At 38.7% G+C, this 23,641-nt stretch overlaps 2 protein-coding genes across 4 annotated transcripts in view; both read left to right on the top strand.

Moving 5' to 3' along the window:
• The first annotated feature begins 14,020 nt into the window (after positions 1-14,020).
• On the top strand, positions 14,021-16,060 carry mespb.S (mesoderm posterior homolog B S homeolog). Its single transcript, NM_001097962.1, is given in 2 exon segments — positions 14,021-14,813; positions 15,684-16,060. Coding segments are annotated over 2 exon segments (852 nt in total). The 5' UTR covers positions 14,021-14,042; the 3' UTR covers positions 15,765-16,060.
• Positions 16,061-22,911: 6,851 nt separating this feature from the next.
• LOC108712854 (aryl hydrocarbon receptor nuclear translocator 2) overlaps positions 22,912-23,641 on the top strand; it is a 40,622-nt gene continuing 39,892 nt past the window's right edge. The window contains exons 1-2 of one of the 3 annotated variants that reach the window (XM_041588240.1): positions 22,967-23,014; positions 23,092-23,150. The gene's annotated coding sequence lies outside the window, so the exon portion shown is untranslated. Of the gene's footprint in view, positions 23,015-23,091; positions 23,151-23,641 lie in introns of all 3 variants that reach the window. The other 2 variants (XM_018255330.2, XM_041588243.1) reach the window with 2 other exon arrangements.

A 23,641-nucleotide genomic window follows, 5' to 3' on the forward strand; every position in this document is an offset into this window, starting at 1 on the left:
ACCTAGAACAAGGGGTCAGTTAAAACCTGCCCCAGTGTCCTGCCCAGCATGGTTACTGCATGAAATGTGGGCTCTGAAGTATCACACTTATACACAGTAGAGAGCAAGTACCTAGTCCCACCGTAACCCCCCACAAACAGCCAGGTCCGAGTTTGTGGAAAAGTCACACTAGGGCAGCACAGTTTTAGGGGAGGCATGCCACCCAGCCTCATCTACTCCCAACTGAGGACTGGAGACTTTGGCAGTAGTTTAAATCTCCCGCATTCAAAGTCCCAGTATCAGTGGGTAAAGTGTGCATGGATTTGCACTTGAGAGGGGGTGGGAGCGGAAAGACACTGGCTGGCCTAGGGGTGCCTGGAAATAAAAAGCCAGCCCTGCAAACGGCTTCACAAATATACAGCGAATCTGTAATTTTAGTTTCCCCTATTTTACACCATTTTGTTGTGGCCCCACCAATTTATAATGCATTTCAAAGAGTGCTTTGATTTTACATAATTTTCTTTCTGGATTTAACACCAAAAATGTTGTCCTGATGTTCCTAAGAATGGCTGTTAGTCCTCTGTACATATTATTAGTGAAATTAAGAGGTTTATAATACTAAAAGTTACATATTGTGCCATGGTTCTGTCTGTACATAGTCAGTTTAATTTAGTCTGCACTTCACACAGCAACCTACAACACAATGTCCTGGGAATGACAATTTGTTTTTGATGAAACTATATTTTTAGAGCTATAGCAGCCCAAAAACCTGGCCTCTTCATGCAATACATGTTGCTCCCCATGACTTAACACTTCCTAAGTACAGAAACATGCAGCAGTCTGAAAACATGCAATTAGTGAGTAAGTTGCTGCACCCCCTGCTGCTAGTAATGCAGAACAACATTTGAAACAGATCAAAATGCTCACTTTTCAAGACTGTGACTAAAAGACCACATTCAACAAAGCAGATAGAATCTATACTGTTAGCTCTAAATTTGCAGGTTGCCAAGTGACATTTATTCTCCATTTACAGGTAATATGGTCACTGGTCAGTAGGCAGCTATTCATTCAAGGGGGAGGGAGGAGACACAGGGAATTTCAGCCATCCAGCATAGTGCAGGGCAGGCAGTGCCGGGCCAGGCCAGCCGGGCGCTGTAGGCAACCGCAGCAGTGCGCAACCGTGCGTAATCGTGCGTAACCGGGGACGCGCGTGCGCAACTGTGCGCAACCGGGGGCGCACGTGCGCAAATGTGCGTAACCGGGGACGCGCGTGCGCGACCGTGCGCAACCGCGGTTGTGCGCAAAGCACTTTGACTTCAGAGAGCGCACCCACTTTTCACTGAGGTAAAACTTGATATAGAGTAAGTGTGGGAGAGAGGAGAAAGACAGAGAGAGAGTAAGTGTGAGAAAGAGCAAGAGAGAGATGGAGAGGAGAAAGACAGACAGAGTGAGAAGGGGAGACAGAGAGTCAGTGTGAGAGAGAGACCTAGCTAATATTGTGAGTGCTGAGGTATAAGACTGGGATGGTAAGACAAGCCTACTTTCATGCATGCCAGGCTGTAATCAGTCATTGTATGCCAGGCCTGCCAGTGGCCATTGTGTTGTGTCAGCTTGCAAAGCTTTTGCAAGCCTGGTGGGATCTTGATCCAGGCGAGAAACTGAAGGTGTGTGTGTGTGACACTGCCTGCGTTTGAGCAAATAGGGTCTCTGCGCATTGCACTTGTATTGTGTATAATGAGCTGCAGGGTGGATATGTCAGGAAACTGCAGCACCTCTTCTATCATTTCTATAGTCGATCGGTTGTCTATTAACTTGCCATTTATTTATAATAATTGCACATTTCTTTTCCACTTACCTTCTCTGTCCGCTCATATAATCATCGACATCTGTAAAATGTAATATCTACTGATATGGAGTTAAATCTATTTTAAAATATCTACATCTATCTGTAATTTGTATTATATATATATATATATATATATATATATATATATATGTACATCATATGACTTTTGTATTTGAAATTCTGTGGATTTCCAATGTATGCATCTCTCGTCTGTATGGAATTAAATGTATGGAATTAAATTCAAAGTGACATGATAAATAGGCTAACTAAATGTCAGTTTAAATGAAATTACTTAAGTACAAAGGTAAAAAATTACCAGAAAATCCATTTGGGAATGGTAAGTTGAGTTGCCTTTTAAGTCTCTCAAGGACTGCAGTAAGACAACCAGGATATAGAGCAAAAGTTGATGTTTTTAAAGAAAATAAGATATTTTTTACAAGAAGAATTATGAAGTTCATAAATGAATTAACAGGGACTCTGAATAATACAATAGAGAGGAGTTCCACTGAGTTACTAGTGACAAGGTGAAACAAGAAGTGTTATCCTGCAAAGGGTAAAGGTTACTGATTGTTTGGCTGGCAAAGTTAATGGGCACAGGAAATAGCAAACAATGGAAGCTGCTCAGAAGCAGTGCCGGACCAGGCCAGCCTGGACCAGGCCAGCCCAGGCTGCTACAAACTTTGATCTAACCCGCTCGGGTTTTTAACACTTATTTATTATTCCCGAAAATTACCTTTGCTGGAAAAGCTCAGATTTTCATTTTTTTAGTGAGTTTTCCCAGAAAACTCAGAATTTTTCGGAGTTTTCACCCGAAAGCTCCGAAAACATCGTGAAATTGCCCAAAACCCCCGACAACCAAAAAACAATTGGACTGTTCCCATTGACTTTTATGCAACCAAAACAGGTTTGAGATGCCGTGTTTTTATATTCGGGCTTTTTAGCCCTCAGGGTTTAATAAATTCAGAAAAATTCGTGATTTTTTTAAAGCCTATTATAACAAAAAAAATCAGAGCTTAGTAAATAACCTCCTTAAAGTACCCACATAAAGTTGATAGGATTCATATTGGATATGGTAACTGGTGTTAGTGCTGAAGAACAGAATACTCATAATACTATACTGCTCTGTTCCTATATTTAATTTGTTTAGTGTAGAATTAACAAATATGTACGTCTATTATAATATTCTGGTGCACAGGATCGGGGTCGGACTGGGCAGAGGGACACTGGGAAAAAAACGGTGGCCCTGGCCTTCATGGGCCCCGCTGACCCAGGCCCACTCCCCATGACACTGCAGATGCACACTGCTCCACTGACAAGCAAGATAAGGTAAGATAAGATAAGGTATGGAGAGCGGGTGTATGTCAGGAGGGGGTCCTTCATGTCACAAGGGGGGCCCTTGAGGTTTGGAGACCAGGTGGGCCACAGAACCCCAGTCAGATGTTGCATGGAGTACAGAGAATGTTTGTAAAATGAAGAATCTGATAGCTAAGTTTTTTTAGGGCAGAACTGGCAATTGCCCTGGGCCCCCAGCAATAGAGTCTTAGAGTGAACAATATTTTCAGTAAATACATTATAGATGTTTATATTTTTCCCCTTCAGCTGATGACCAGTAACTGACAGTATCCCATAGACAGCTGTAGACAGTTGGGGGTAATTGAGAGTTGTAGTTCTACAATAGCTGGAAAGCTACAAATTGTACATTCTTATGTAAAGCAGCTACTCCTGCATTGAAGAAACCATTCTTAGCTAACAGTGGTCTTGAGTGTATAGTGAGATGCATATACAGCAATGACAAGGAGTGCACTACATTTTCACAAATAGATTTTCCAACTGTTTTAGGGCAGTGGAACATGAGGGGATTTGTTGCCCGCTGCAAATTTTCTCTTCTGCGGCTACTAATCTCCTTCAAATGTTTTCCCAGCGGCGAGATGTAAGTTGCAGGTGGTAAAATATATGCGTTTTACTTCATTTTGCTGAAGTTGCAATGTTATTCCGAGACACTTTGCTATTGATCTTTATAGGAACTGCAGTTCAATTAGCGAAGTCCCAATCATAACTCTAAACCAACACTGAAGGTGAACTACAACTCCCCTCTTGGAAGTCGCATCATATAAATTGACTATGTACACCAAATCATAAGATGTAATACAGATTTTAATAATGCACTTCTCATTGTTCTCATTGAGAATTTGGACGCCATATTTAAAATACTCTGCGTATTTACGCGAAGTGTGGTTTCAAACGTGCAGATCCCATAGAGTCTATTGATCTGGTGGTTTCCTGACGTATTGGCGTTTCTGCTAAAAAACGCCAATACTGGCGTCCTGTGGCGGATTTCAGCTTGCAAACACCCTGTGTGAATTGCCATAGTGCGTTTTCCATTAGTTTCAGTGGTAGTGCAATTTACGCATATTTACGCCTGGCTGTTCTTATTTAAAAACACAATGTAAAAACGCAATGTAAAAACGCCGCAAAAAACGCCACGTCTGGCGTAACTATACAAATGCCTATAACAAAAAATACCTTACCGATTCAGAACACTATAAAGTGAAATTTTATTCCTGCAAAGAATACGGAGTAAGGTTTCCTTCTCCTTTAAGGGGCAGATTTATCAAAGGTCGAGGTGAATTTTCGAATTGAAAAAATTTGAATTTCGAGCTATTTTTGTGTACTTCGACTAGGGAATAGTCCAAATTTGATTTGAATTTGCAAAAATTTACAATATCGAAATTTATCATGTACTGTCTCTTTGACTTTGACCATTCGACATCGACCATTCGCCATCTAAAAATTCCTAGAACCTATTTGGAATCAAAGGGGTTTTTTTGGACAAACTTCAAATCAAATTCGATCGAATGCGCTATTCCTTTGATTATTCGGTTATTTTTTGTTATTGAGGCCAAAGGTGGCCATACATGGGCCGATCCATACAATACCGGCCCCTCACTGTCCAGCATGATATAGAAGAGCAGTGGCTCCATGTAGGACAGATAATACTTGATCCTCTAGCATTAAAATGGTCTCCCAACTTGTCATACATGCCAGGTAGCTGCTTAGTATGGTATACATTGGGCAGATGAAATGTGGGCCAGTATGGCTGGTTGAACTACTACTTCTGCACTGCCATTATTATGATTTTTCCATGCCCCGAGGTCAGAGAGTGCTTGAGAATGATGTGTTGTGGGTCATGTTGATACGGTGCTATTCTGTTTGAGTCTAGAGGTTCCCAAGTTAACACCTCAGTCTGGCAGGGGACAGGCTTTCAGGCACTTGTGCAAACATGAGGAATAGGTGTGAAATGGTCACACTTCTTGTCATTCAGTTACATCTAGCTAGGGAGATGTCTTTGGGAACACAGTGGGTCCCATTTATTATGGTGACCCTGCACTCTCTAAGACCTATGTCTCTGGGAGACAATATAACTCTGAACCCAGGTCAGCAGGGCAGAGCACTGGGCTGAATCTAAGGGAACTAAGATAGAGCATTGTTGATTATAACTAAAATATTCTATGGCACTGTACAACAGAAAGATGTTTCTAAAAACTCCCATAAACTTGAAATTCGAAAAAAAAACGACCAATCGAAATTCATTTAAAGAAAAAAAATCGAATTTTTTAACACCAGGTGACAATGATCGAGCTGCGAATTCAAATAAAATTCGATCAAATTCAATTCCAGTTTTTTAACCAAAAATGCGAGAAATGATTAAAATTGATTGTAGGAGGTCCCCCATAGCCTAAAACACCAATTTCACAGGTTTTAGATGGTGAATAGGCAAATTTGATTTCTTAAAGGGACAGTACATGATAAATTGCAAAATTCGAATTTGGACTATTCCCTAGTCCAATCACACTAAAATAAACTCGAAATTCTAATTTAAACTGAATTTTAGGGGCATATTTATCAAAGGTCAAATTCAGAGTTTATGGAAGTTTAGAAAAACTCCAATAAACTCGAAATTCTAAAAAAAAAGCCAACCAATCGAAATGTATTGAAAAAAAAAAATCGAATTTTTTAAATTTGGGTGAATAGGATCGACCCGCAAACTTGAATCTAAGTTGATTAATTCGATTTGAGTTTAGAAAAAAAAAAATTTTTTCAAAAGTTTTTCTAAAGTCCACCAAACAACTCCAAATTGATTCTAGGAGGTCCCCCATAGGCTAAAACACCAATTTGACAGGTTTTAGATGGCAAATAGCCGCATTCAAATACTTAAAGGGGCAGTACATGATAAATTTCAAAATTCGAATTTCACATTTTTTTCAACTCAAATTGAATTTGGACTATTCCCCAGTCTAATTACACTAAAATAAATTTGAATTTTCAATTCGACCCTTGATAAATCTGCTCCTTAATGTAATTTTGCAATGCCAATTAGCACCGTTTAAATTCTTGCCAATACCTTGCCACAAGGTGTTCTGCTTTTTGTGGCCTGGCCTAGCAACTAGAAAGGGTGACTACAAAATTCAAATCTTAATGTAAATATTTATATTTGCTCCAATTAACTAAATGGCACCATTCCTGAACAAAAATGCATGGGCTATGTTTGTGTAATGTTTTACATTCATATGGCATCAATGTCGGATTCCGCCGAATAGTAGAAATACAGCCATATCTGAATATTGAAGGTCAGTGATTTAGTAACAAGAAATTGCAGTATGTTGCAATATGTTCTCTCGCACCAGTCTACCCTTTGCAGAATAATGCATTTGCAAAATAATGTGATGCTACAGATATAGCTACAGTTTTCAGGTTAGTGGACAGAAAGTATACCTTTAGTGAAGTTTCTGCATGGGCACACTAGCTGTCAGGCCAAGCCTATTTATCCACATTACTGTGTAACGATGCCCCCTTGTGTTCTTAATCTGCTCCCTGCACTGCTTCTCAATGTCGAGTGTCAGCTCAACCAGCTTTCAGAAAAGACTCCACTTCGCACAGTTCCTTGCATACTCACAACGATTAACTGTGAAGACACGTACAACAACATAACATTTTAAAAATAGCTTTTAAACCATTTAAAATGATTCACCAGTGTATATTGCGTGGAATTACATATTCTTTGAAATGTTATTCTTAATCACTTGGGTGGAGTTCCTCTTTATTTTAATTACTTGTGCAATTTATTTGTACTACAAAACGAAAAAAATAGAGCAAGCTGTAGCGGGACATTTTGTAGAGATGGGTCATGGGGTACAACAACTACGGTTCCAGGTGATAGAAATGATACCCCGTCCTAGACGAGGAGGTGATAGGGTAAAAAAACTTTTAAAGAGAAAAGCATACTGGATCCGGCGTTTAGAAACTTTAGCCCCTAATGGCCTTAATAAAGAATACGATCTACAGGCAATTTTCTAAAATGTTGGTTTTAATCATGTTTTTAATATTTATCTTTTACAGAATAAATTATACACAATTATGCGAACAGTGTTGAAGACAGGACCAGATAAGTGCCAGTGGCAATATGTAATAATGTCCATATCTAGATTGTTACACTGTTCAAATTTGCTAAATTGTTTGCTATTTGTTTTAAATGTATTGTAACCATATCAGTTAATGAACACTAGAGGGTGCTTTATTGAGTGCCTTAAAAAGGAAGTTGTAAAAATGTATCGGCTAGTTTGATAAAGAGCCAGGATGTGGCTTGAAACGTAACTGTGTCTTTTGGTCGTAGCCAAGTTACAATAAAGGCTTTTTTATTCACAAAACGGTGCTGTCCATTTCCGAAATTCGATTGTATTTGGTGGATTGTGGCCACTACTGGAGCGTGCACCGGACAACTTGAAGGAGTGTGTGCTGACCCAAGTATTTCACTGCAATTTATTGTACTAGGCAACTATATTATTCCGCTAATGCAGCTCTGTATCCACAGAATAAACTATTGTGAACCACAGTTGCCACAATCCAAAATCAGCCTGCTTTTATCTTTTGCTTCAGTTGCAAGATATGTACAGTAAATGAAGATGGTTGATTTCTGAGAACTCCAGTTGGATGGATGACTAAAATGTGCTAATCAAAACTGCTGGGCCCTGAGACTGATCAGTTGTACAACTTTTTAAGGGACACTTCATTCTTCCACAGGCAGGGTACAGGTATGGGACCTGTTATCCAGAATGCTTGGGACCTGTGGTTTTCCGGATAACGGATATTTCCGTAATTTGGGTCTTCATGCCTTAAGTCTACTAGAAATTTATTTAAACATTAAATAAACCCAATAGGCTGGTTTTGCTTCCAATAAGGATTAATTATATCTTAGTTGGGATCAAGTACAAGCTACTGTTTTATTATTACAGAGAAAAAGGAAAACATTTTAAAAAATTTGGATTATTTGGATAAAATGGAGTCTATGGGAGACAGCCATTCTGTAATTCGGAGCTTTCTGGATATCGGGTTTCCGGATAAGGGATCCTATACCTGTATAACTAATGGGGGTCATCAGTCAAGCAGGTTTTCCATTTTTTGGCAGTCTATGGTAGAGACCATTCAAAAATGGTCTCACAAGGACCAATGCAAATTACCTAAATGTGTGCCAGTTTTGCTTACATTTCAGTTACATTTACTTTTGGGACCTGTTATCCAGAATAGCATTTAAACATAAATTAAATCAAATTGTTTTGCCTCCAGTAAGGATTATTCATATCTTCATTAGGATTAAGTATAAGGTAATGTTTTATTAGTCCAGAGAAAAAGGAAATCATTTAACAAACCCAAATTTGAATCGAATTTGGTCTATCCCCTAGTCACAGTACACTAGGGGGCATATTTATCATGGTTCGAATTTCAAATTCAAAAGGACCAACCGAAATTAAGTCAAAGGCTTTTTTTTGGTCGAATAGGTCAGTTTTCGATCGAATAGGCCTGTATTTGGCCAAATTCAAATCATTCCAATCGAAGGATTAGCGCATTCGATTGAATTTGATTCAAAGTTTTTCCCAAAAAAACCTTCGATTTTTCAAAGTCCACCAATTGACTCCAAATGGATTCTAGGAGGTCCCCCATAGGCAAAAAAAGCAATTTGGCAGGCTTTAGATGGCAAAATGGTCGAAGTCTAATTTTTAATGAGACAGTACATGATCAATTTCGATATTCGAATTTTTGGGTTTTTTTCAAATTCGAATCTAATTTGGACTATTCCCTAGTTGAAGTACACAAAAAAGAGCTCAAAATTCGAATTTTTTTCATTCGAAAATTCACCTCGACCTTTGATAAATCTGCCCCTAGAATTAGTGCGAAATTCGAATTTAAAAATTTGATTTTTCAATTTGACCCTTGATTAATCAGCCCCATCGTGTTTGGTACTATCCGTATAAGTACAGGTATGGGATCCGTTATCCAGAAAGCTTTGAATTATGAAAAGGCCATTGCCCATAGACTCCATTTTATCCAAATAATCAAGATGTTTTTTTAAAAAAAAAATATTTTTCTCTGTAATAATAAAACAGTAGCTTGTACTTGATCCCAACTAACATATAATTAATACTTATCTAAGCAAAACCAGTCTATTGGGTTTATGTAATGTTTACACGATTTTCTAGAAGGCTTAAGGTATGAAGATCCAAATTATGGAAAGATTCATTATCTGGAAAACCCCAGGTCCAGAGCATTCTGGATAACAGGTCCCATACATGTACTTTATGTGACACCACTGTGCTGTACAATAATTAAAACCAGTTGTTTTATTTTTTTATATATATATATATATATATATATATATATATATATATATATATATATATATATATACCCCCACCTAATGGTTTTTAAAAAATAGTGGTGAGCACAACTTTCCCTTGTTTTCATATATATATATCTATATATATATATCTATATATATATATATATATATATATATATATATATATATATATAGATATAGATATAGATATATATATATAGGTATGAAATTCATTATCTGGCAATCTGTTATCCAGAAAGCTCCAAATTATGTAAAGGCCTTCTCCCATAGACTCAATTTTATCCAAATAATCCAAATTGTGCAAAATGATTTCCTTTTTCTCTGTAATAATAAAACAGTACCTTGTACTTGATCCAAACTAAGATATAATTAATCCTTATTCGAAGTAAAACCAGCCTATTGGATTTATATTTACATGATTTTTTAGTAGACTTAAGTTATAAAGATCGAAATTGGTATATATGAATATATAAAATAAAAGGTAAGATCTATTGTCCAGAAAACCCCAGGAACCGAGCATTCTGAATAACAGGTCCCATACCTGTATATATACGTATATACCCACTGTATCCGTATCTGTTTGAATAATTGCGGGTTCAGGGTCAACAAACTTATATAAAATATAAACAAGGACCTGCACTCTGATGCCGTGAAAAAAAATGTATTTATTTATTTTTGGTAAGGTTTTCATTATCACTAACTAGACTGCAAGCTCCTGGGAGACAGAATTTGAAATTGAATATCCAAGTGCCTTTATCAGTGCCCTGTGGTGTGCAGTGTTTGCTCAAACCTGCAGCTCTGATCTACATTATGCATATGCACAGAACTGTATAAATAATGATAACATGAATAGACAGGAGCACAGTCTACTTGTGTGTATTGGCACATCCATACAAATGCAGCTGAATGCCACAAACTCAGTTTGCACAACACAAGCCATTAAGGCCACAGAAATAAACACAACCCCGAATAAAAAAAACCTTAGCTGACTCCAATGAATTAACCAGTCACAAAAGACCTATTGCTTGGGATATCCTTGAACTAAATTTTGGGGACTGGCACTACAAGGCTGTGTGTATTGGAGACTAGTCATAAGTGGCTGGGGCTCACCCTCTAAGACTTGGCATAAAAGATAAGGTGTCAATGGGAATTTGCACTAGGATGCCAATACACAATTAACTAGGTACTGTGTACTGTACAGGGGCCAAGGGAGGATATGGAAATAAACTAAGGGAAGCTAATGAGCAGCAGTTATCTGTGAAATAAGCTGCTAATAACTTTAATTCCTGTCACTTGGTGCCTTCCAATGTTTGAAATGCAAGCATCTCTGTGTGATCTTGTGTAACCTTGTATTTGATGTTCCAGCAGCCCTCTCTGATCTCCCTGGCCCCTGCTCATTTACAGACACCCAGATAAGTGGTTCCTGTCTAGCTAAAATCCTGTTATTGGGGTGGGCTGCTAGTGCTAGCTACATTAACCCCTTCTCCACTAAACCAGCAGAATGGAAGCCCCGTTATCAGTAACTTTGCTGAGTTCAACATTTTTTTCCCCAAGAAGCAAAAAGTGGCAAATGAAAATATAGAAGTCAGTTCTGACCTTGAGAAAATCGGTATTAGTGCTTGAGGTTTTACAGCTTTCCAAGGCATCTGTCACCAAAGGTGGCAAACTCTGTCACCTTTTGGTGCCTTGTGTGTGGGAATGTTCCAGTTCCCTTGAAAGCCAGATTACAGCAGCTGTAAATAAAAGAGATAGCCCTGAGAATAATTTCCCAGCCTGACATGGTCAGCACATATTGGGGAGACATTTACTGGGGATCCCAACATTTACCCTCTTTTTTAAATATGCAAATATAACCCACCACGGTTTTTTTTTAATGAAGCAATCTGATAAAGAAAGAGGAGGGTCAAACTTTTTGTTTGGTAAAGCTATCAATAAATGGACTATTTTTTATTTATTAAAGAACATTATAATAAATACAATAAATAATTATACATGCACAGAGATTAAGTGCCGTTTGGTATGAGACAGAGTAGGAAGGAAGTCCCTGTCCCATAGAGCTTATTATCTATGTGGGTGGACTATAGAGCAGTTAGTCACTTTTCGTGGATTTTTTCCTGCAATGTCTTGACGGTATCCTTTTTGATTCCAGTTCCCTATCCTCTTTCATGTAAAGCTTGGCATACACTGTAAGATGCTTGTTTGGCAAGGTCTCCAGATGAGAGAATCTTTACCACATTTGTCCACAATGCACTGGGTACAATTGGGGTGATCTGATTATTTGACCCATGCCAAAAGGCCTAAGCAGTGTTCATCCAATGGCATTTGTCTAACCTGCCTATTAGCTATGTGGCCAATATACATCCAGAAATCAGTTGGAAAAGTGGTAGGGAAGGCTCCATACAAAGGGCCAATAAGCTGCCATTCTGGTCTGGAGGAGCTAAATTAGCAGTATATATCAGCCTGTCTATATCCATCTTTAGCTATAAGGAGCACGGCCAGCTTTTGAAAAAACTTCGAAATTCGAATTCAAAGACCAGCCGAAATTAAGTGAAGGTTTTTTTCATTTTCGTTCGAATAGGTACCCGTATTCGGCCAAATTCTAATCATACGAATCGAAGGAATAGCGCTTTCGATTGAATTCGATTCAAAGTTTCCAAAAAAAACTTTGATTTTTCAAAGTCCACAAATTTACTCCAAATAGGTTCTAGGAGGCTAAAAGAACAATTCGGCAGGTTTTAGAAGGCAAATGGTCAAAGTCTAATACATAGTTTAGTACATAATAAATTTCAATATTCTAATTTTTGCATTTTTTTCAAATTCAAATCGAATTTGGACTATTCCCTAGTCGAAGTACACAAAAAATAGCTTGAAATTCAATTTTTTTTTTCATTTGAAAATTCACCTCGACCTTTGATAAATCAGTCCCTTAGTGTTGTTCAAAAGAATGAGTGGCATTTTCTAACAGAACACTCCAACAATTAATTGTATTTGTGCAGAAGAAAATGGCAATACAATATAGGCATAGGGAAGCATCTAAACACATCAGCTAATTGATTCCATTATATTTTGTATGATTGAACTCATGATTGGACTGTGTTATGTTTTATGGCATTTTGCATTTCAGTTGTTTCAGATGCAACGTCCAAAGGATAATATAGAGGGTTGCATCTGAAACTCACAAAAACACTCTTGGGTAATTTTTTTTGGTTAAAAAAAATACAAATAAAATATAGCAGTTGTTATGCTGTATGTGTATGTAACTGAAGGGAAAACAATGCCCATGTGTCAGAACCCATAACACAGCTCTGCACAAAGGTGAATCTGAAAACTCTGTATTATAAAGGGACTCTTTTAACATTCCATGGCCATGTGCCATACTTATGGGCTATTGATAGGCCATCCAGCAAAGGGGAAGACTTTGCATTTCTCTCAAGACTTGCCCACACAAAATGCACATACTATACAGTATACAATATAGATACACATACAAACAACTAAGATTGATTATAGTTTATCTGAAATGTTAAAACATTCTGTATTGGGGCATCCAGTGAACAGCTTCCAAATGAGAGCTGTCCTGGGTCCCATTATCCAGAAAGCTCCGAATTATGGGAAGACCATCTATCATAAACTCCTTTTATCCAATAATGCGATTTTGTATTTCTTTTTTCTCTGTAATAATAAAATAGAACCTTATATTTGGTCCAAACTAAGATATAATCAATCCTTTTTGGAAGCAGAACCAGCATATTGGGGTTTTTTAATGTTTACATAATTTTCTTGTAGACTTAATTCAGAAGATCCAAATTACAGAAAGATCCATTATCCAGAAAAGCCCAGGCCCTAAGCATTGTGGATAACAGGTCCCATACCTGTACTTTTGACCCAATAAGAATGCTGGAAGCTGCAGTTCTGAAATATGTAAGTAGCACAAATTCATAATGCCCCAACAACTAATACATCATTTGTATAATGTGTTGGGAATAAATAGATACGTGTGTGTATATATATATATATATTTATTTGTGGAAAAATATAAGCAGTGTAATTTCTTTACCAATATCATGCAAGAGAAAGGAAAAGTTTACTGAAGGCTTATCTATTCTCCAAATATTGTTGGTTCATCAGTAAAATGTACACCAGAAGGGTTGCTTCTCACAAGTTGTGGGCTGGGCACAGATGAAATAAAAACACAAAGGTGCATTTCCCATCACGTTCCTAAATTTTAGCTGGGAGGGAACGTTTCTGACTTTTCTCAGCAAAGTCCCCTGGCCTTTGGAAACATATTTCAAAATACTTGTGCAGGCTGAAATTCATTCCTGGAGGGGTGAATATGCTCACTTCTGTTCCTTTCCTGAACCTTCTTCCCAGAGACCCCCTGCTTTGTTTTGCTCTACCCCATGAAGCTTTGAAGTGTTGATGATGCTGGTGAAGGTGACAATTCACACCTCCAGAATCTGGATAAAGTCTGAGGCTTGTCAGCAGCTCTCAGCAGTCCCCAAGCAAACTAGGAATAAACAAGACATGGATGGTTTCTCAGTGGCTCATCACCATCAGGACTGTGCCACTCTGTACCCATGTGGCTACCCAAGTTCTGAAGGATACAGTAGCCTTTCTCCAGCTTCTTCATCTGACTCCAGTGGACAGTCTCCTCCATACATGCCATATATTGCTACTCAAGAAATATTTGGGAATATTCCTGCAGCTTATGCACAGACAACTTGCCAAAGAAGCGGTTTAAGACATGTTCAAGAAAAAAGGGGCAAGAAGAACACAGGCAAGCTGCCATATAGTCAGCGGCAAAGTGCAAGCGAGAGAGAGAAACTTAGAATGAGAAACCTCTCCAAAGCTCTCCAGAACCTCAGAAGATACCTGCCTCCTTCAGTGGCCCCTATAGACAAGACTTTAACAAAAATTGAAACTCTTCAGCTGACTATAAGCTACATTTCTCATTTGTCTGCACAGCTGGGGCTTACTGAGGAAATATTGACACAAAGAAGACTAGCTGAAATCCAGAGGACTAACATATGCCCCAGTGGCCTTAGCAACTGCATGGATTCAACTCATAGACTTTGCACAAGACCTGAGGAAGATCACTTCAACCCTAGTTCTGCTACAACTACAGTGTCATTCTCGGAAACAAGATGTTTTCCAGAACCTGGGTACCAGGGTAGAGAAGCAGTGTGCCATCAGTCCAGTGAGACACCCCAGCTATTAATGCAGGGAATGACCAACCCACATTATGCAGATCCCAGCACAATCAGTCAGCAGTATGTCACCGGACTCGAACACATGGTGAGTGATTAGCTTTCTTAAGAAGGAAAAATAATTTTCTTTTGACTTTTCTGTTTTTTACCTAGCGCTAATCCTTTCATGCAGGGCCTTTTATTACACTTGCTATGCAGCAGCAACACTAAAATGCAATAATCATTTTCAGCACTTGGGGGCAGCATTTTCTTCTGCTCACCTCACATCCCGCAGTATTTTATTCTAAGGGAAGGCTGCAAAAGATAGCACACCACTTCTAACATCCTTATTTCATTTGAAGCACAGTAATTGTTGCATGTATGTATATTTCAATTTATGAACTGCTGGCGCATGCAGTCATGTACAGCAGAACAATATTTTTATACAACAGACAGGGTCATTACAATTAAATATTGATAAACACAACATACATTTACATCCAAGATTAAGTGCTAAGTGTTAAAGAGACAAGAGAAAGGAGGCTCCTGCCTTTTAGACCTTACAGTCTAAGTTAATTGTACGAATATACAGTTGTGAAAACCACAGCTTTTAAATATTTTCATTGAAACATTTAATTTCCCACATTGATGTATGCCCATTGTTCTCTGGTTAATGTGGTCAATTTATGTGAGTGCTTAAGAACTTTCAGGCATAGACTTGCTATCCAGATATACATAGCAGGGCCCCAGCCTTATTGCACCACTGGAACCCCCATTAATAAGCCCTGCATATTATTAAAATAATTAAAAAAAATAATAATATCCTGAAGATGACTGATTGCCATACCAGATTTGCAGTATGCATGGAGATAATCACTTGCTGTTTTTTTATATGTCCTTGCTGCATGTTATTAAACATTTCCAAGTATCTTAATCCACTTATATTAATGTGTTTTTTTTTTTTGGTTCTCTTTGACAGATTCGCTGTGACAACTACTATAACCTGGCAGATATATGGAGAAGGGAACAGCTTCAGTCTCAGATGGACCAAACATTTTAATAACCCAGTAAATTTTATTCAGTACGTGCTCTATTGCCCCCAAGCCATACATTATTCACAGGACAGTTCTGGACTCTCATGGACTTAAAGGGGCAAAGTCTCTAAGAAAAGGGTGTGTTCTGGGCAGAATTGGAAAAAGTATGCATGTACTTATAATAGCAATTATGAATGCTTATTTATTTCTAAATATCTATTTTCCTGTCTCGTTGGTGCTCCATATTGTATGTTTCCAATTGTAAATATTGTATTATACTACTACTATATTTATTTATTAAAGATATGTATGTTTTTGTAAAGCCCAGTCTAATAGCGTATATTTATTTCCATTGACCCTTTTATCTGCAACCCCAAATATTTGTGTTCCAGTCTTGGTAACTTATTGGGAACAGGGCCAGAGGAAATAGGAGCCCTCTGTAATTCAGAAAAATGTGGGGCACCATACTAAAGGTTTTATAATTTCCAACTACAGCTCCCAGCATCCTTATCCAACTTCTGGGCTAAAAAGCATGATGGTTGGTGGTGACACACAGCAAAAGCTGAAGTGACAATAAGCAGTATGCAGAGATGATTTTGTTCCTGTGACAACAGTCCAGTTTTACCCAAAGAAATGCCATTTGGTACAGACTATCCATATAGCAATATCAGGAATCATCCTATCTGTCTATTTTCATTTCAGACATAGCAGATCTTGCAAGCAATTGCAGAGCCCACAGAGAGGTTTATATGCACCCATTGATATAAAAGAAAGATTGCCACATCAGACATAAAGTTAATACAGTGAGCACGGGTGGGTGGTTTGCCTTGTAGTCACAGCGCATAATTCAGTAATGCTTAGGTCCACCCAATGCGTAGTTCACTTGATGAATAGTTTTATATTTAAGATCTACATATGGGGATTACATTTTACTTTGACATGCGTATGGTGGCTTTGCAACTTTATATCATAAACAGGTGAAAATGTATGAATTTGTAAATAATAAATTATAAAAACAAAAGGGCAGGGAATGTGCATTGATCAGTCCCATATTTTGTATGCAGTTTCAGTTGCATACAATGCTGGTGAAAATACACTTTTCCAAATAAATACAACTATGAAGGGGGTTGCCAGCCAGTAGAAAATGGACCAATATATTTGTTTTATTATTTCCTCCTCTACCCTTTGAAGACATGAGCACAGTGTCAACTCTCCAATCTAAGGTCATTTTACAGATATATCACATACTACTTTCCCTTGAATACCCTCTTCCCCTTAAGTTATGTTGTCACACGGGAGTGAGATTTCTGGTGATCTTTGAATAGGTGAAAAAAGGCTTTCTTTCTAACCCACAATATGTCACTATACACCAAATCACACGAAACAAACCATATAATTAATTTTAGACGCCTGCCACTATCACCTGCAAAAACTGTTGGTAATGTTGCAGCAAACCAATTACTATGTTTCATTCATGGTGATGCTTTTCTGCTGCCCTACTGGCAGCCAGCTCTCACAGGGGTCATTTATCAACACCGGGCACATTTTGCCATGGGCAGTAACCCATGGCAACCAATCATATTGCTGCATTCATTGTTCTACTTGCAGCTGGCTTTAAAAAGCTATTCACTGATTGATTGTTATGGGTAACTGCCCATGGGCAAATTTGCCCAGTGTTGATAAATGAGCCCCACTGTTGGCAATTAAATAGCTCACTGGACTGCTGATTCCAAGTAACCTGAGCATCATAAAAAATCAATTTTCCATATCCACAGCCATTACTGCTGCATAACATATGAAATCATGCTAATGCAGTTACTGATGTTAATTGGTTGTTTGTGGCAAAATTTAATTGAATTAGCCTTAATCTGTTATGAAAATTCAATGTATATGCTACACTACCCTTCCCAACCCCTACTCCCCTGTCTTCCCAACCTATGTTTTACTAAGGGTATGTATGTCTGTATTTATTTATATAGCACCATAATTGTATGCATTGCTTTACATGGTACATACACAGATGGAGAATAGTTATATTAAGTTATACTGTAACAAAAGCTACATCTAGGCTTAAGAGTTTAGAGCTTTCAATACACAGTTTGGATGATACAGCACAGTTAAGACTTTTGCTCACACATGCACTTTTATACTAACACAGTTTAGGAAAGCAATGTCTTGCATTTGATATTCAGTGATTTTGTTTACTCGGCCTCAGTCAAACACCTTATCTGTTCTAATCTCCTTATTAAATCTTTAACAGACATCTAAAGCCAATAGTGCTGCAAATGGAAATTAGTATTTCAGATAAGCCGCAATTGATCCTGCTACAGAAATTTCCATATGCTTTAGTCAATTTTATTTTAAGTGCATATGTAAACTCCATGCTACCCAGTTTGGCCTTTCCTTCCCCTCCCCTTGCATCATCCCCATCCTCAAGCTGGCCATTGACGCAAAGATTCGTACGATCAGACTTTCCCATCTCTTGACCTGCCATTAACCATTCAGATCAAATAAAGTACAAAAGAACAGATCAGCCGATGTTCTGCCCCTGACAGCAATCCTATGAAAGTTATGTTCGACCAAAGCTAGTCTCCCACTGAAAATCGTACGGCAATACATGCAGAGATATTATCAGCAGCCGACAGAAACCTTTTAACCTGTCCAAACAACTGATCTCCGCCGGACGAAAAATTTCGGGACTCTCCACACACGTTCTGAAAAAATCGTATGAATCCTCGATTCGTACAATCAGATCTTTGCGTCTATGGTCAGCTTTATTACCTCCTTAACATTGCTTTTCTATATTACTACAAGCCAGAAAACCAAATGGAGGCTGGCCCTATTATATTCACACCCATGGCCCCACCACCACCACTAATTTAAGTGGACACTCCACAAAATATATTGCACAAATATACTGTATTGCATGTGACTAGGAGAAAGCTGCTACAATAAATTTTGCATCTGACTATAAATCATGCACTTGTAATTATGTTATGTATGGGTGTTCCCTTACCTACTGTATGTTTGTGTAAAAAAATACATTTATATTTGGCAGGCCGGATAGTATTTATGTACCTTTTTTACATGATCCCAACTGAATAAGCTCATGTCAGAAAGTGGCATGTATTTGTCCTTTAACCAGAGATCAAAGGTTAATACTGTATGTACAGGGCATCTTAGCACCCGGTGTTACACTTATCACCCTACTCACAATAGTTAACACTATGGCTTTAGGAGGCTATACAAGGGCCTCATAAAATGTGCTACTCAGCCCCTCCAGACTGAGTCATCAGCTTATTGTCAATGTATGGGGCCCTCTGCCTTGGTTTTGGTCTGTCCTATCAAATCTATATCAGCTAGCTATCTATTGGGCAGGTTTGAAAACTCAGTCCTTGCCTGAATAGTCTCCATAGAGTCAACAACCAGATCCAATTTGCTCCTGATAAAATTGACTCTACTGTATGTTCATGTGATAGGGACCTTAATGCTCTAATGGAGAACAAGGTCAGACTGGGTCGGCAGGACACCTGGAAAATTCCCGGTTGGAACAGGCCGTCATGGGTCCCCGCCCACCCAAACCCACTCCCCTGATAAGCCACCCCTGGAAAGAAAAATATGATGTGCGGCGGGCCAGCGTTTGTGCATGCCTATGGCGCGTTGAGGTTCATGCATGCGCATGGGTGGAGCGCAGAGGTTTGGAAGTCGATAGGGGGACTGCTTGGAGGGCCCTTAGTGTTGCAGCCCCAGTGGGCACCCAATGCTCCAGTCCGAACCTGATGGGAAAGGACTAATGTAGTGCCATAAAGGAAGCAGACCCTGCTGCTGTACGGGGGGAGTGGCTTCATTTCTACGGTTTGATTTCCCTATTGGGCCATCTGTTCTGTCATTTTGGTGCCTTTTGTGATATTGCAAGATCCTAATTTCAATATAATGTTGTTTGACTTATTGCAACCCTGCCACTGTAAAGTGTTGCCTCTGACTCTGTAATTGAAAATGTCATGACACCGGAGCCCATCAGGTCTAAATAACAAATTCTAGTTATGATCCAGCAAGTTTGGGTGTAGCATTGACACCATTGATAACCAGCCATTGCCAGTTAGACTACCTGTTTTAGGATGATGCGGTTTATGTCTATGTGAGCAGTTGTGTACCCAATTTGTCATGAGAGTGGTCCGTGCATTGAGTGACCTGTCATAGTAGCTGAACTAACCCCTAAATTACACTAGGTGACCGCGTTGGACTAACCATGGTTTACAGTGAGCATGAGACGGCTAGACAGGCCAGCCAAGGACCCTCCACCATGTTGTGAGTTATAGTTCAGCAAAAACCCTCCACAATAGACCTTTTATATGTGCTCTGCTACTCTGTGCGCACCATGTTGTGAGTTATGGTTCAGCAACTATTGTTGGGCACTGAAACAAATTAGGAGACAAGATTTTTTCTATGTATTTCGTTTATTGTGTCTAATGACCCGTATACATTGATATAATTCCTGTGAACCGCTTCTGGCCCAGAAGACAGAGCCCACTATATACAAAAGGGGTACCATGTAGAACAATAATAAGCTAATTCTGGGATGCTGGGCAACTGTGAGGCATATATAAATTTGGTCAATTTAAACCTTAATAACCTAATGCGCTCGACTGTCACTTGTTTTTAAGGTTGAAGAACACGAGGGAACTAACGGCACTTTGATCCTGATTTGATACATAGTTTATAAACAATGTTGCAAACAGTAGAAGCTTTCAGACACTTACTTTTGCTACTTTATTTGCAACTTTATTAAAGTTTTCAAGTTTTTTTCTGTTACACTGCTATCTTAACAATGTTCCACATGTTTGTATACAGTGGATGCCATGAAAACCAGTGTTTTTTTGGCGCCGTTCACTTCTTGGGGATGGTACAGAATTTAGCGGTTCGTGTTGGTCACAGTCTGGTTTGTTGTCCTTGAGAAAGAGCACAGTTGGTGTTCGAAACTTTGGATTTTTTTCAATAAATCTTCCATTTGAGTGTGGTACTATGTTACTGTATATATATATATATATATATATATATATATATATATATATATATAAATATATACAAGAGTCCTCTGCACTCAACCCATTATGAATATATTTAAGACAGAGACATTTTGTGCATACTGCTACTGAAAAATGCCTTACCCTTTAAACAAAAGCACAACTTTCCCTTGTTGGTTATATATATATATTATATATATATATATATATATATATATATATATATATATATATATATATACAGTATGCTATAGATAAAAAGTATATAAAGACACTTCCACTATGACCCTTAAGAATGAGCAACCTTATTCCCACTACAGCTCCCAACATCAGAAAATCTGAAATCATTGCATGCAGGATAATGTGCAGATGCGCAGAATGAATTGCCTGCGGGCGTTCAAAGAGTTCTGCACCAAATTATACCTAACAATAAATAAATTTTAAAATATAAAGTTTATATTTCACTTTGATTTTTTTTATTAAATTATTTTCCAAATTACAAGATGAGATATTAAAAACAACAGAGAACAAAAAGAAAACCAGATTGTGCAAAATTATGTTTAACATATGTAAGAGAGCAGCAATGGCTTAAAGAATGTGCCTTCCACAAGATATTTGGTTATATTTCCATACACCCCCATGGAAGCCAATGCTTTCTGATACTATAAAAAGCCCAGAGTGTTCAATGGGTGACAATACAAGTGAAAAGGTCAATGCTTGTGTGTATTACATCAGAGAGCTCCTCCAGATGTTACAACCATGCCAATGGGGGAATGGAACAAAAGTTGTTAAAGAGAAAAATATGTTATAATAACTCCTTTGCACTATGTATGCAGAGGATGAAAAATTGTTAGATGCACAATCGTTTGGAGCCCACTAACCTCATGATAATTTGATGGATTTGTCAGATGGCACTAAAATTGGTCATTAGAGAGAGAAAAATCTTACAGTCTATGGCCACCTTTAACATAGCTTTTGTGCCCACAAAAGTGTTCAGCAGCCTATCCACAAGTGGATAAAAATCATTTGTTTAATTGGGCTTCTAGTGCAGTAAGCTCATGTTTATGTTTATACAAAATACAGCATTATTCTGTTTAGACTTTAGTTCCCCTTTAAAGGAGTTGTTCACCTGCCAACACTTTTTTCGGTTCAGTTGATTGATTGTTCACCAGAAATAAGCACAATTGTCAATTACTCTTTATTTAATATCTGTGGCTGTTTCTGGAAGTTACGATTTTTCATCTTTCTGAAGCTGCTTGGGGGGGGGGGGTCATTGTAGAGTCCTGTGCGGGTCCATTTTTTTTTATATCTGTACCCGATCCATACCCGTTACCCACAACCTGCAACCCACAACTTCCCCCCCTGATCCGATACCCAGCCCACAGCAAAACCGTAAGTGACGTCTTTTTGGACTGGAATCACCATAGAAGATTGGGAATCACACACTAGGCAGATATTAACTGCTATTAAGCTTTTATTTTTGTCCACACAACGTGTTGTGGGCGTCAAAGCCCCTTGCCCAAAGATAGAAAAACAACTGCCACAACTACAGGGGAGGTTGGGAGGGCTCAAGTCTGCAGCCAGGGAGCTGTGACTTTTTGCCCGAAACCCGACCACTTTGTGGATATTCCGTGGGTATGGACCTGATGCAGGACATTATTTGATACATTTTGTTATCTTTGTCCCTGCTGAGCAGAATCCCCGAGTTTCATTAAAAGCAGCTGTTATAATGATACAATAGTTGCTAATATTCCAGATACTGCTGAGAAATGTATCAACAAATGGAGCAAATAACAGTTCAGAAAATGCACCTGGATCACTGAGCTGCCCATTAAAACACAAAAGACAGGAACATTCAACTTTAAACTTCAATTTTGGAAAACTATAAAAAAGTGTATGGAAGGTAAACAGCCCCTTTAATAGAGCCATACATCTTTCTAGGGTGGCATAGCATCAATCAGAATGCAGTCTCTCTGTGCAGGGCAGGTACATAATACATTGTGTCAGTGTTTATAAACGTTCTGTTCTGTCCTTCACTCACTTTACCAGAGTTACCATAGCAGCGCCCCTTCCTTTGTCAGCCTCTCACTTGTTGCTATGGTAACACTGCAGTTTCTTTCCCCCATTTAAACCCCCTCCTAAAGAGATTAGCAGCTCTCGCGGTATCTCCCCCTGTGAGTTCTGAACACCGGCTGCACAAAGAGACCGGACAGTGGGGAGGACAACAGCTCCAGTGAAAACAAGGTGGTAAGGTTAGTAGAATTGCCTCTCTTATACTGTACAGTACCCAGAACTACTTCCCACTCGCTCATTCATGCTCTTACTACAGTACAGGTACCTGTCAAACCAAGGTGCCCACATCATGCCAAGCCATTTTTAAAACTGCAGGTACCTGTCACCCCACATTAACATCTAATATATCATTGCATCCCCCTTACAAACCCACCTTTAGCATGCAACCCTGCTGCTGTAGCCTTGATCCTTTAACTCTTTCCATGCTAACAATGTAGAATGTACATATTTGGGTTAAGGTTATGCTATGGAAAAATCGCTTTGCCTAGCAAAGTGACCGTACACTGCGGAAATGCTGCCAATGAAAGGGTTAATGATTACCTTCTGACCAGCTTTACCCTCTGCCTGTCCACTTTTCTCATTTCTGATCAGTGATTTCCAGCCTTTGTGCCCCCACTTCTTGCTGCTGTTTCTTCCATCGTACTGTTAGGGTGATGGAACGTGGGGTGCTTTGCCACCTGGGGAAATCATGCTCCCCACAGGTAGTGCCCAAAGATACCTTTTGGTTGGAGCGGTTGAGAATGGCAGCAGGTAAAACAATTGAATTGGGCAATCACAGTAAGATTCTGTTTTGCGCAATTGCACAA

This window comes from Xenopus laevis, chromosome 3S (genome assembly GCF_017654675.1).
Source record: "Xenopus laevis strain J_2021 chromosome 3S, Xenopus_laevis_v10.1, whole genome shotgun sequence".
Lineage (NCBI taxonomy): Eukaryota > Metazoa > Chordata > Amphibia > Anura > Pipidae > Xenopus > Xenopus laevis.